The 12,921-nt window shown below is 55.7% G+C and overlaps 2 protein-coding genes and 1 pseudogene across 17 annotated transcripts; 1 reads left to right on the forward strand and 2 right to left on the reverse strand.

Moving 5' to 3' along the window:
- Positions 1–478: 478 nt before the first annotated feature.
- Positions 479–1,394, reverse strand: Gm46940 (annotated as a pseudogene).
- Positions 1,395–3,630: 2,236 nt separating this feature from the next.
- Positions 3,631–9,615, forward strand: Plcxd1 (phosphatidylinositol-specific phospholipase C, X domain containing 1). 6 transcript variants are annotated; one of them, NM_207279.2, is made up of 8 exons: positions 3,631–3,681; positions 3,810–3,987; positions 4,678–4,767; positions 5,050–5,186; positions 5,462–5,590; positions 5,838–5,993; positions 6,108–6,291; positions 7,057–9,615. In NM_207279.2, exons 2-8 carry the CDS (start codon positions 3,849–3,851, stop codon positions 7,293–7,295), a joined length of 1,074 nt encoding a protein of 357 aa, NP_997162.2. In that variant the 5' UTR covers positions 3,631–3,681; positions 3,810–3,848; the 3' UTR covers positions 7,296–9,615. The 6 variants fall into 6 exon arrangements, with proteins under 6 accessions (NP_997162.2, XP_011247807.1, XP_006535124.1 ...); XM_011249505.3 differs by lacking the exon at positions 3,631–3,681 and having other exon boundaries at positions 3,791–3,987; XM_006535061.4 differs by lacking the exon at positions 3,631–3,681 and having other exon boundaries at positions 3,927–4,162.
- On the reverse strand, positions 7,638–11,993 carry Gtpbp6 (GTP binding protein 6 (putative)). 11 transcript variants are annotated; one of them, XM_006534697.3, is made up of 10 exons: positions 11,174–11,523; positions 10,722–10,859; positions 10,532–10,602; positions 10,315–10,445; positions 9,928–9,998; positions 8,861–9,019; positions 8,552–8,760; positions 8,172–8,320; positions 7,930–8,082; positions 7,638–7,830 (listed from the first exon to the last, which is right to left on the reverse strand). In XM_006534697.3, the coding sequence occupies exons 1-10, from the start codon at positions 11,175–11,177 to the stop codon at positions 7,683–7,685; spliced, it is 1,233 nt and encodes a 410-aa protein (XP_006534760.1). In that variant the 5' UTR covers positions 11,178–11,523; the 3' UTR covers positions 7,638–7,682. The 11 variants fall into 11 exon arrangements, with proteins under 11 accessions (XP_006534760.1, XP_030109897.1, XP_030109900.1 ...); XM_030254037.1 differs by having other exon boundaries at positions 11,195–11,511; XM_030254040.1 differs by lacking the exon at positions 11,174–11,523 and adding an exon at positions 11,007–11,098 and having other exon boundaries at positions 10,315–10,404.
- Between the last annotated feature and the right edge of the window lie 928 nt (positions 11,994–12,921).

Consider the following 12,921-nt stretch of genomic DNA (forward strand, 5'->3'; position numbering starts at 1 on the left):
AAAAACTGCAATGAGAACTTTGCCAGTCTCTGTCACCAATCACTTGCTTTTACTACTCAGAGCACATTTCAAGAGGTTGTAAAACCAAAGGTCATAAAAAGGGAACTAACAATTTATTATAGGTGCTAAGAGAGAGGATAAAATATTGACTGGGTTTATCTATACAAAACTTCACTAATAACTTAGTTATGGTTTTAAACCTTCAGTGAACCTGTGGAGCTGAGACAGGTGATGGATGTCTAGCCAGATAATCACTCCTAATGGATATGCATGTAAACATTCTCTGTTGTAAACTTCTATTTCAATTTATGATTTAAATTATGCATAAACTTGTGATGAACTTTTTTTAGCATGCGATCATGTGTTCTGAAAGATGTCTAAGTGCTGAGGACAGAGAAACATAACCGACCTGAGGAGAACCTTTTAGACAGAACGGGTTTTTTTTTTGTTTTTGTTTTTTTAACAGACAAAGGCTTGTTTTATTTTAATGACTGATCTAAGTGAGGCCACAGCCAGGCCACTATGTACAGACACGAGGCGAGGGAAGCTTTATTTCTTGGTCTCCTCCTCCTTGGACAGAGTCTTGGTGATCTCTTCCTTCTCACCTGGAGGCGCGCGTGCTTCTTAGTCTTAGACCTGCGAGCCTCAGCCTGGTCAGCCAGGAGCTTCTTGTGGGCCTTGTCTGCCTTCAGCTTGTGGATGTGCTCATGAGAATCCACTTGTTTTTGAATACATTCCCTTTGACCTTCAGGTACAGGCTGTGATACATATGGTGGTCAATCTTCTTAGATTCCCGGTATCTCCTGAGAAGCCCACGTAGGATCCTCATCCTTCTCATCCAGGTCACCTTCTCTGGCATCCTAGCGTTGGCAGTACCGTTCCTCTTCCCTATGCCCATATGCCTGCCCTTCCGTCGGGCCAAGGTGTTCTTCCGGCAGCGAGCCCTGGAACGGACAGTCACAGGCTTCTGGATGATCAGCCCAGTTTTGATCGGCTTCCTGATCTGCTGACAGGAGCTGGCATTGGCGATTTCATAGGTCTCATTGGGGTCCAACCAGACTTTCTTTTTCCCTCAGCGGAGGACACTAGAGGCAAGCCTCTTCTGTAGCCTGAGCATACTCATGGCTGCAGACGCAGCAGCGAAAAGAAAGAGTGACAGAATGCTTTTTAGTCAGACCTGAACAGAACTTTTTAGAACAGAACTGAGGATAATTTTTTAGTTAGGACAGGAGAAAACTTTTTTTTTGACAGAACTGAACTCAAGAAGAACTTAGAAGAAAAGGCATAGCATAGGGGAAAAAAGGCATTGAGAGTAAGAGTATTATTGTGACATCAGAGCAGGAGGAGAGAGCAAGGTTAGGAGGATACAGAGTGGAATAACTTAGAAACTGTAAGGTAACATAAAAAAAAACAAAAACAAAAACAAAAACTAAGAGAACAATGCGCAGAATGCAGAGGGAGAGAGGAAAAAAAAAGATGTCGCAGAGAGCAGAAGGAGCAGGCAGGCTTCTCCTTATCAGGGTTTCTCTGTGTAATCCTGGCTGTCCTGGAACTCACTCTGTAGACCAGGCTGGCCTTCCGCCTGCCTCTGCCTCCCAAGTGCTGGGATTAAAGGTGTGCACCACCACTGCCCGGCAGGTCTTTTCTTAATAACAAGGCAGGCTTAGTCTTACTAAAGGAACAAAACTTTCTTCTTACAAACTTGGGTTTAGTTCGTTTACCAGTAAAAGGGTAGATGCTCCTCCTCTTTCAGGAATAACATCAGCAGCTCCTTCAAGCCTCCTATGCCACCAACTGAGGCAACTTCTCTTTCCAAGGAACTTCAGCCCTGGTCCTGGCTCAAGACAGAAGGACCCACCTCTACATTCTGGGCCAGATGTTTGTGCTTAATGCAAGACGCAGTACAGTTTTTTGCTTTACTGAGAGCTGGGCATGGAGGCCCGAAACAATATATCTCGTTAATGGCCTTGGTTTTTGTCTAGCCTTCACTGCCGTTATCCAGGCTCCAGGCTGTGAGACCAGGATGGCTTTACAGGACCACTTCCAGAGAACCCAGCCCATAGCATTCCATAGGTGGGCAGCACCTGAAGTTCCCCAACAAGGTGGGGGCATGACTAGAGGCGGTTGTCCCCATTGACCAGAGTCCTTCTTGGGGACCTTCATTCCCGATTGTCTAAATGGTCTGGGAGATGCTCCTGGGAAAGGTGGAAGTCTTCAAATGGCTGCTGGTATCTGGCTTCAAAGGACCCTTCCTAGGCTGGACATGGAACAACTGACTAACCCAAACCCTAACCTTCCTGAAAGCACAGGAGGTCAGCTGAGAGTACAGGACATCTGCTGGGTACACAGGACACCTGCTGAGGGTACAGGACACCTTCTGGGGCACAGGAGACCTGTAGAGGGCACAGAACACCTACAGATTTCACAGGAGTCCTGCACTGGACCTGCCGGGTCAGAGAATACCTATGAGGGGACTAGACACCTACTAAGGCCCAGGGGACCTGCACTGGGCTCGGGGATACCTGCTGAGGGCACAGGACAAGTGGGTCTCAGGTGTAACCGCCTGCGGCCACACTAACTGGGTTCCTGAGTGGGAGGTCCGAGCTGTACGGAGAGAAATAATGGAGGCCAAGACATGTTTCTGTTCAAGGCCCCCAAGTTTACTAAGAGTCTGTGCTTATAAAGTGGGGAGGCCCACCCACTGCAGATCTATTCTTGATGCCCATTGCCAGCCTGTGCCATCTGCTGCACAGAACTGGTTTGGCAAGTAGGTGTAAATTACTGGATTGCTTGAAGTCTCCATCTCAAGGGCCTCTCAGCAGGTAGCAGTGTCTTGGAGTAGAGCAGAGGCAGGTGGCAGAACAATACAGCCCTCTAAGTCAGAAGGCTCCACCCCAGGTGGTCTCGTACTCAGTGGCAGCAAGGTCTGAATCAGCCTGCTTCAAGGCTGGGGGAGGTTACACTCAGGAAGCACTCAGGGGTTCCCTTGTAACATACAGGGGACTGCTTCCCTGGTTTACCATCAGCAGAGCTCTTAAGTCCTGCACAGGCCTTGGCAGGTGAAGGGGGGAGGGACTGAAAAAGGGAGGGAGGGAGAGAGGAAGGGAGGGTTGCTGGAGGCAGTGACAACCACCCAGTCCTAGACCTCTGGTGGGGGATCCTGCAGAGCCCGGGGGGGGGGGGGGGGAGGGGTAAACAGAAAAGTCTGTGAACCTTTGTGGCATGCGGGGAGCTCCTAGGCAATTCCTGGAACCCCAGGCTCAGGTCCCCCCTGTGCCCCAGTCCACACTTGCCTCTGAGCCCATCCTTCTCCAGCCTGTGTCCCTCCCCAGGCTCGAATTCCTGAAAGAGGAGGAGGAGGGGGAGGAGGAGGAGGAGAAGGAGCCTTGCTGGGCCAGGGAAACAAAAGTTTACCATCCTGTGGCTTTAAAACCACAGCTGGTTAGGATGAAAAGAGTAGATGCCTGGCAGTTTGGCTCTGGAGCCAGGGCAGAGGAATGCAGGGCCTGTAAGGGCTTGACCCTGGAAGGGAAGACCCATCACAGAGCCTTTGGGAACAGCAGCTCCTTGTGGTAGGTTAGAAGAGAGGTTGAACCCTTATTAAAAGTAGATTTCAAAAAAGGTTATGCCTACACACGCATGACTTAACTGCGCTGGCAGTGGAGTCTGATCTGGTGCTTGGTAAGAGAGGGGAAGGGACAAGGGAGGGAGGGAGTCCTCGGGACACGGTGCCTCAGTTTCCCCTCGCCCCAGCTGCCTCGGTGGCCCCCTCCCTTCTAGCTGCCTCAGTTTTCCCCTCTGTATCTCAGATGCTAGCCTGCCCGGCCTGCCAGGATTATGGCTGAAGAATGAGCCAGTCAGAGTTGGTCCCCACCCCACCCCTAATGCAGGGACTAGAGCCGAGCAGGGTAGGAAGAGTGGGTGAAGTCTGCCGCTCAGTGCATAAGAACGTGTTGACCGTCCCAGAGCACACAGTAGGCACCGAAGGTATGCATGCATGTGTCCTGACTATGCGTGACATCACAGCGGCCACGCCCCTGCAGGGGACAGAGTCTTTTGGGGGAGGGAGCTCGGGCCACAGACTCGCTAGTGGGACAGCGTGGACTTTGGTGCTCCCCCTCCTCCGTCTCACGTGAACACCCGCGGGGTGCCGGGACCGCAGGTCAGTGACTGAACAGGGTCACAGGTGGGAGGTGGGGGTGGGGTGGGGTGGAGAATATAGGTCTGAGGGCCACACTGGGATGGGGAAGGAAGTTCTGATCCCAGGGTCACGGAGGTGGGGGTGAGAGTATGGGTCACGTGGTGGGAGCGAGGGTCCTGAGGTCACACGGGTTGGGGGATGGAGCATGGGCCCAGGAGTCACCCGGGGGTGGAAATGCGGGTCCAGGGGACACACGGCGGGGGAGAGTGGGGGTCACGGGGTAGAACATGGGTCCAGGGGTCACCCAGGGTTGGAATGCGGGTTCCCTGGGCACAAGGGGTGGGGAGTGCGGGTCCCTAGCACAGCTCAGCAGGCCCATAGTCACAGGCCTCCTGCCTCAGTTTCCCCACTAGCTCCATCTTGTTCAGTCCTGCCATGTCCACCCATGGCCCTGCCCCGCCCCTTCACGGAGCCTTGCCCCCCCCCCCCGACTCATTGCGCCCTGTGCTCTTCCTCCCCCTCCCCACCCGCCGCAGCTGCAGCTCCCATGGGAGACCAGGCAGACTGGATGTCGCAGCTGTGCCCTCAGCTGTGGGATGTCCCCCTGCACCACCTGTCCATCCCAGGTGAGTACGGGGCCAACCTCACGTTCTCCGGATGCGGGGGCCAGGCTGAGATGGGGCTTCCGTGGGGGAGCTGTCAATCATTGTCAGTGGCTCTGGCTGTCTGACTTACTGGAGGAATGCGCCACTGACTGGGGTAGAGGGGCAGCTGGGGGGTGACAGGGGCTGGACACAGAGGCCTTAAGCCCCGCCCCTTCCAACTTGTCAGTCACAGGAGACCCTGACTACTTGGGGCTCCACGGGGCGTCAGGGGCGGGATATGACCGGTGACTTGCGTGTCCCCAGGGAGCCACGACACGATGACATACTGCCTGAACCGTAAGTCTCGGATCTCCCGTGCAAGTTCGTGGCTACTGCACCTGTTGGGCCGGGTCGTGCCATTCATCACCGGGCCCGTGGTGATGAAATGGTCGGTCACACAGGTGAGGGCGTGGGAGCGTGGTTGGGGGACGAACCCGGGGGCGGAGTTAGGGGGTCTTGGTGACGTAGTCCTGGGGGCCAGGTGAGCCCTGCGGACAAGGAAGGGGTGGGGGGGAGGGAGGTCAGGGACCAGGTGGGCGGGATTAGAGGGTCCCGGTAACATTTGTAGGGGCAAGTTAGGGCCCTGGTGATGTAGCTCCGGAGGAGGGGCTAGGGATCCAGGTGACCCCTACTCCCGTGCATGGACCCGCCCCGGGTGTCCATCCTCATCCTGCAGACCCTGGACGTGACGCAGCAGCTGGATGCGGGAGTGCGGTACCTGGACCTGCGGATCGCGCATGCGCCGGAGGGCTCTACACGGAACCTATGCTTCGTGCACATGATGTACACGAAGGCGCTGGTGGAGGTGTGGGCACCGGGGAGGGAAGGCGGATAGGAAGAGGAGGAAGAGGAATGGGAGGGGGGTTGAGAAATGGGAGCAGGGAGGAAGCGTGGGAGGGGAGGGGGAATGGAAAGGGGCAGGATCGAGAGTCTGAGTGGACACAGGCCCCACCAGGCTCACTTAGCTGTCACGTGACCTGGCCCATGACCAGGCCTGTGATGTGACCCACGAACCGTGACATAACCCATGACGTGGCCCGCCCCGCCCCCAGGACACCCTCACTGAGATAGCTGAGTGGCTGCAATCACACCCCCGCGAGGTGGTCATCTTGGCTTGCAGGAACTTCGAGGGGATGACTTGTGAGTTGCACGACTATCTCGCGGGCTGCATCGTGAACATTTTTGGAGACATGCTGTGTCCCAGTGGGGTGAGGAAGCATGGTCTCTATCGCATGGGGTGAGGAGGGTCAGGGATGAGTGTGTTCTTGTCTGGCAAGGTGAAGTGGGGAGTAACCCTCACCCCCATGCCCCTCCCCACCCAGGAAGTCCCCACACTGAGGCAGCTATGGGCACGAGAGCAGCAGGTCATCGTGTCCTACGAGGATGAGGCCACAGTCAGCCGTTATGATCAGCTGTGGCCTGCGATCCCATATTGGTGGGGAAATGCAGTGAAGACAGATGTGCTGCTGCGGTTCCTGGAGACCATGAAGGGCCAAGGCCGCCCAGGTAACATGACTGGGGAGGCGGGATAATGGTGATATCTCAGGAATGGGGTGACATCACTCTGAAATGGGCACTTCAGTGGTGACATCATGGGCGTCAGGGACAATAGTGATGTCATGAGGGATAGGAATGGTCATGTCGCTGGGCATGGTGACGCACGCCATTAATCCCACCACTCAGGAGGCAGAGGCAGGCGGATTTCTAAGTTCGAGGCCAGCCTGGTCTACAAAGTGAGTGCCAGGACAGCCAGGGCCACACAGAGAAACCCTGTCTCGAAACACCCAAAAAAGAGAGAAAAAAAAAAAAAAAAGGAATGGTCATGACATTACAGGGATGGCGGTAACACACAGGACACTGGTCAGTATGACGTCATGTGAGGCAGTGGTGGTGGCATGGGGGATGTAGGACAGGGCTATGACAACACTGGGCACTGCAGTGATGACATATCAGGGGATGAGGCGGCCATCCGTCAGGGGGAATGAGGGCAGACATCTGTGTGACATCATCCCGACAAACACTATGGACTGGGCAGGAGGATGAAAGCGTGGATGTAGATGGTGTCTCTGGGGATTGGGAGGCCACCCTGTCAGTTGCACTAGATGTGGCATCATCCTGACAGCAAAACTACCTTCCCTGGTGACGTCATCAGTCACATGGGGAGGGAGACTAGGGTGTCTCTGGTGTTTTTGTAGTTATGTGGCTGTGTTGGTGTGGGCTTCCCTGTGGCATCACCCCATCGGTCACATAACATGGCATCACCCCCCTCAGATGGTCTGTTCGTTGCTGGGATCAACATCACTGAGAACCTGTGCTACATCCTCCTGCACCCAGTGGACTCCCTGGAGGAGATGACACGTCGCAGCCTCCCCCTCATGACCGAGTGGGTGTGTGCACAGCAGCCGGGGCAGAGCCCTCAATGCACCAACATCATCGCAGGCGACTTCGTGGATGCGGATGGCTTCGTGAGTAAGGTCATCAGCCTGAATTGCAAACTGCTGTCTCCCTAACTGCCACATCCCCAAGACGGGGGTCACCACTTCGGAGACCTTCAGACCCAGCAGGCCAGGGCCCAGAATGTTCTGCTGTCATGATGCTGTTGCAGAACACATGGTGGCCACGTATGTGTCACTTCTGTTCGCATCACCAGGTGCTCAGGCCTCCATTGATGAACGGATTTTGAACTAACGCACATGTGCGGATGTTTTTGTGGTCTCTGGCAGCCCAGGCTAGACCCAGGCCTTGGAAACAGTCTCTGCTCCCAAGGGAAGCTCCACCCCAGCTACTGAGTACAAGCACCATTTCCCTTGTAACAGGGACTCTTCCCAGTCACCTATACAAAACCAGGCCGGTGAGGGAGACACAGGACATATCCTGCTTTAATAAGTTACTGTCAGTCAATGTGGGAGGGCAGAAGGGGCGTCAATGGGGAACAGTTTCCTGAACCGGCCATAGGCAGCCTGGGTGATGACGACGGTCACGTGGGCCGCATCACCCTCTGGCAGCTCCTGCACCTGCTGCACCACCGCCTCCTTATAGAGCCAGCTGCAGGGACACACAAAAATCACCACCAGGCATGCTGGGAGGTCTCAGGGCGTGCTGAGAGATGGTACAGGCACGGGTGGGCACCCCCACACGACTCACCCAAGTTGGGGTCCCCCAAGGCGCACACATAGCGTGAGGACCTGCCTGCCTGTGGCACGCAGCACTGACGCCTCCAGTGCGGCCTTCAGCTCGTCTAGCCCACGCCCTGAGATTGCAGACACGGCCAGGGCTCCAGAGCATGGTGGAGTGTACCTGCAGGGGCGGGGGACTTAGGTGATCTCATGTGGGGTTGGCCGGGAGGGCGGTGTGGGCCACCACCCTGCCCATCGTACCACACTCACCCCGGCACCAGGTCCACCTTGCTGTGAACCTCCAACGCTGACTCCAACAGTGCGGGAGGCAGATGCAGGCCCCGCAATGTGGACAGGACAGTGGCCTTCTGCAGCTCTGCATCAGGGTGGCTCACATCAGTCACGTGCACCAGGACATCCTGTATGGGGCGTGGTTGGGGATAGGAGCAAGATCAGGCATCATGAAGGGGTGTGGTCAGAGGTGGGAGATGAGGAGTGTGGTCTAGGGGTGTGGCCAGAGGACAGAAGCAGTCTGCAGACAGAAACTGCCGGGGTATCATGTCACACCCAGGCCTACAAGGAGAGTGACCTGACACCCACAGAGGACCGCACAGAGGACAGGCTCCAACCGTCAGGTCCCTGAAACCCACCGAGTAAGCCACGTCCTCCAGTGTGGCAGAGAACGCATGGATCAGGCTGTGCGGCAGCTGGGACAGGAAGCCAATAGTGTCCACGTACAAGATGCGCAGGCGTGAGGGGAGCAACCCCGCGTGTACGGTGACATCAAGAGTAGCAAACGGTTGGTCCCGCGGCTGCAAAGCAGCCTCACCCGTCAGAGCCTGGATGAGTGTGGTCTTCCCTGGGAGGGAGCAGGTGAGAACGTGGCACTGTCAGCCCCAGCTCTTGCCATGCCTACACTGGTGCACCCCGGCCTCCCATGAGGGCCCCTCCCTCCTCACCACAGTTGGTGTATCCCACCACTGACACCACAGGGAACTCTCGCCGCACCCGCTCCTTCCGCATCAGCCTCCGCTTATCCCGAAGCCGCTCAAGGACACGACGGAGCCGCAGCTCCCGGTCCCTGAGTGCGCGGGCCCGCAGCTCCGTGGGTGACTCTCCTGGGAGGACAAGAGACACAGTATGGGGGCAGGGGAAGGAGAACTGTGGCCCGGTGCAGAACTTCAGGGTCTTCTGTGGGCATGAACATCACATTCTTGGGGGAATCCCGCCTGACCTTGCCCCAGACAGGCAACGCATGAGCAGATCCTCCCATGGGGGATCACACCAGTCATTCACAGAAAGACATAGTCAGCCGGCCTGTCACACATCCATGAAGCAGTTGGGCTCTGAGCAGATTCTTGTGTAGGTCAATGTATAGCATCCCCAGCCTTGAGCAGGCTGACTCAGACCTGTTATTCTGACACTGTGGATGAGACCACCTACGGTGGAGTCTTCCAGACCTAGATAGGTCTATTCTGTCACCTGTGCTGCTCTTCTCCAAGATGCCAATAACCCAAAAGGCTGAACCTGTCTTCCTGAGATATTCCTGGGATAGCTGACAATCTGTCGAATTGGCGACCTAATGCTAGCAGCTCTAGCAGACTAAGTGCTAACAACTTGGCAACAAAGCATCAAGAAGTCTGGGTGGCAGGGAAATGGGCTTTCCCCCTTTATAAGCACAGACTCTTAGTAAACATTGGGCCATGATCAGAAATTTGTCTTGGTCTCGTTTCTTCTTTCGTTTCCTCCCTTACAGCTCCAACCTCCCACTCAGGAACCCAGTTTGTGTGGCTGCGACGGGTACACAATGAACTCCGGGATCAGGAGAGGTCATGAAGTGAGCACAAGGGGGCCATGTAAAGGTCAGGGGTCATGTGAACTCTCCATACCTTGCAGTCCCTCCTGCTGTGATCCCAGGGCTCAGTCATTACATTAGACCCCAGTCACAGCCCCGCATCACAGGCCTGTGTTCCCCTCCATGTCCCCCTTCTCCCCAATATCCCCTCTACACACCTCTGGCCCTTACCTGACCCCATGATGTACCGGGAGCCCCAGCCTTGCTGGTCTTGCTGCCCAGAGTCGGTATTCACAGAGGACCTGGAGGGAGGCAGGTAGGTAGCGCATGAGGGGAGGGGAGGACACAGGGAGCACCCCTGTCACAGCGTCCAAGGATATGTGCAGAGGACATGCGGGGAGGAACTGCGGAGAGCACCACCTGCCACCTGTTGCAGCATCTACAGTCACGCGAGAGGATACGCAAGGAGGACATGTAGGGAGGACATACGGAGAGTACCCAAGGACATGTGAAGAGAACATGTGGGGAGCACTACATGCTGCATCACCCACAGACTCCCTGAGAGGGCAGGTGGTAAAAACACGAGGGGAGGACATGCGGGGAACATCACCCGCGAACCTGAGGAGCGGGATCTCTGCCAGCGCCAGCTGCATCCGGGCCTCCCTCGTGCGTGCGTTACAACGGAAGATATGCAGAACTAGGGTGAATCTGTCGAACACACGCAAACCCCAAGCGGACTCCAGCTCCTTCTGAGGAGATGGGGGCCACGCAGGGATCAGTCAGGGGTCACATGGTGTCATGGGTCATGTGAGGATCAGGGGGGACACAAGGGAACCTTGGTCGGTGGCGCCATCCTCTCCACGTTCAGGAACACGGACGTGATGTCCTGGCATCCCTTGATCTTTTCTGGAGCACAGGGAGTGGCCCGTCATGGGGTTAGGAGGAGGACGGGAGGCAGTCTGACCCATCCTACACCAGCGCAGGTGAGGCGCATGCCCAGCGGCCAAAGGTGAGGTACCGCTCACCTGTCACGTCCTGAAAGTTGCCCTTGCCGAACACCAGCCTGCTGCCAGGCGCTGCGCTGGGCACCACCAGGGTACTCGCGACCGACCATCCTGGAAGTGCGCGCACCAGGGCGGCCGCCTCTGCCACCTGCCACTCCGCTGTGAGGACACAAGGGTCCATCCAGTCAAGGGCCGAGCGGGAAGACCTCGGACCACGGCGGTGGACAGGGTTAGCTCTGGGATGAAACCGCGCCCGCGCAGAGTCCGCATCCCCCGCCCACACCATGTCCCCACCCTGCAGCTCACATCACAACCCTAAGAAGCTCGCCAGGCCATGATCCAAAGCTCTACCAGGGAAAGGCAGAACCTCTAGGACTCGCCCCCAGCGCCCAATGTTCCCCCCCCCCAGACTCCGCCTACAAATTTAGGATAGTCCCGCCCCAAGGTCCCACCCGGAGCACGCGCAGCCTCACCCATCGGGCAGGCCCAGGTACCATCACATGCTCAGCCAGATCACGCCCCCAGCACGCAAGCTCGCCAGACTCCGACTCCACCAGGAGAGCAGCCACGAACCCAGCACATCCCAGACTATCCACACTCTCTACCGTACGCCCGATGTCCATCATAGTACCCTGCCCCCAGTGCTCCTCCCTCGGCTTCTCCTTCCTTTCTCGTGACTCCGCCCCTTCCAGAACTAGGCGTCACCGCCGCCCCAATTCCCCGTGGCCTTCCTGTATAGCACTAGTAAGTTTCGGCCTTCAGGTCCTCGCCCCTTCCGGCTTCCCTGCTCAATCCCCACTCTCGCCCTACCCGATACCTGTGCTTCGAGGCTTTTTTCCGGCCGGGCGTTTGACGTCAGGATGCAGGACGCAAACGCGCTGTGTATCCAAGGGCAGGAGGGGTGGGGCGCGGAGCAGCTCATCCTCCTCTTCCTCTTCGTCCTCACGGGGGTCCTCCTCGCCCCCACCACGGACGGGACCGCCCCCCGCCCACGCGCTCCCCCAGACCCGGCTCCCGGCGTGGACAGTGCGGACGGGACTTGGCAGGGTCACCGCGGGGCTCCGAACGAGTTGTACGCGGCGCACACGCGGGAGCCAGAACCCCGGGAGCACGGCGGCGCGCAGAAAAAGCATGGCGCGTGCGCGCGCAGCGAGAGACTGCGGGGGCGGGGGAGGGAGAGCAGGGAGGGACGGGAAGAACAACAGGGCGCATGTGCGTGCCGCGAAGGGTGGCTCTGGGAGGATCGAGAGCAGATCGCTTACCCGCAGCGAAAAACTTGGATAGGGGCGGGGTCAGGGAGAAAGGACAGCAAGGCGCATGCGGCGAGGGGCGGGGCCGAAAGGACAATGCCTCTAAAACAAAACAAATAAAAATAAGCCTAGTGGTGGAAGATCTGAATAGAGTTAGTGTAGGCACAGCAATTTCAAAAGGAACAACACAGGACTCAATAGAACTCAGGGTTTGGCCTATGACAACTTTTATGAAGACAATAAAGTTAGGTATAAAGGACATAGGCTATTGAAATAATCTAGCACTGAATGTTAAAATAGAATTCAAATAAGTTATAAAATGTGTTAGCTTTTATGCTTAGTTATAAGAAATTACAAATATTCATGTTTCTGTTGAAACTTACTTGGGCCACAGGAAACTCTCCTCAACACAGAGGAAGATGGAGTCACAGATGGTAGGCTAGAGGATGTTCAGTACCAAGAACTAGAAGGAACTAAATGGAATATATCTGTGACCTGGGATAGCTGCGCGCTCTCTCTCTCTCTCTCTCTCTCTCTCTCTCTCTCTCCTGTGTATCTTTTTTTCAAGTCATTTATATATTTTCTGGAGTGGAGTTGTGGGGACATATTCATATAAAGTAGGAACAAATCAAGCCTTGGGATGTGTGCTGCTGACAATCCATTTAGCTTACTTGCCTGAAGCAGGGAACTAGGGGATACAAAACAAACAAACAAAACAAAACAAAACCCAAGCTGGAGATGTCTCTCAGACTAGTAAAGAGACTGGCTGCTCCACTGAACATAGTCATGATTAAAATAGTTCAAGATGTCACAGCACTGGTTGCTTCTCCAGAGGACTGGGGTTCAGTTCCTAGCACTCACATATTTGGCTCTTCATGAGTATCTTCCTGGATGCAGACAGTAGTGCTGAAATGTCTAATTTGGGTATAGAAGCCAAGAACATCAAGAGATATTTAAAAGTTAATGAATTC

The sequence above is a fragment of the Mus musculus genome, chromosome 5, assembly GCF_000001635.26.
Source record: "Mus musculus strain C57BL/6J chromosome 5, GRCm38.p6 C57BL/6J".
Taxonomy (NCBI): domain Eukaryota; kingdom Metazoa; phylum Chordata; class Mammalia; order Rodentia; family Muridae; genus Mus; species Mus musculus.

Bases quoted from the DNA above. Each gene is read 5' to 3' on its own strand.
- Plcxd1 (NM_207279.2), top strand. From the start codon at position 3,849: ATGAGCCAGTCAGAGTTGGTCCCCACCCCACCCCTAATGCAGGGACTA. The intron at 5,187-5,461 runs GTGAGGGCGTGG...CTCATCCTGCAG, and splicing joins TGAAATGGTCGGTCACACAG to ACCCTGGACGTGACGCAGCA. The intron at 6,292-7,056 runs GTAACATGACTG...CACCCCCCTCAG, and splicing joins GAAGGGCCAAGGCCGCCCAG to ATGGTCTGTTCGTTGCTGGG.
- Gtpbp6 (NM_145147.5), bottom strand. From the start codon at position 11,833: ATGCTTTTTCTGCGCGCCGCCGTGCTCCCGGGGTTCTGGCTCCCGCGT. The intron at 9,020-9,927 runs GTAAGGGCCAGA...TTGTCCTCCCAG, and splicing joins CCGGTACATCATGGGGTCAG to GAGAGTCACCCACGGAGCTG. The intron at 8,761-8,860 runs GTGAGGAGGGAG...GCTCCCTCCCAG, and splicing joins GGTGGGATACACCAACTGTG to GGAAGACCACACTCATCCAG.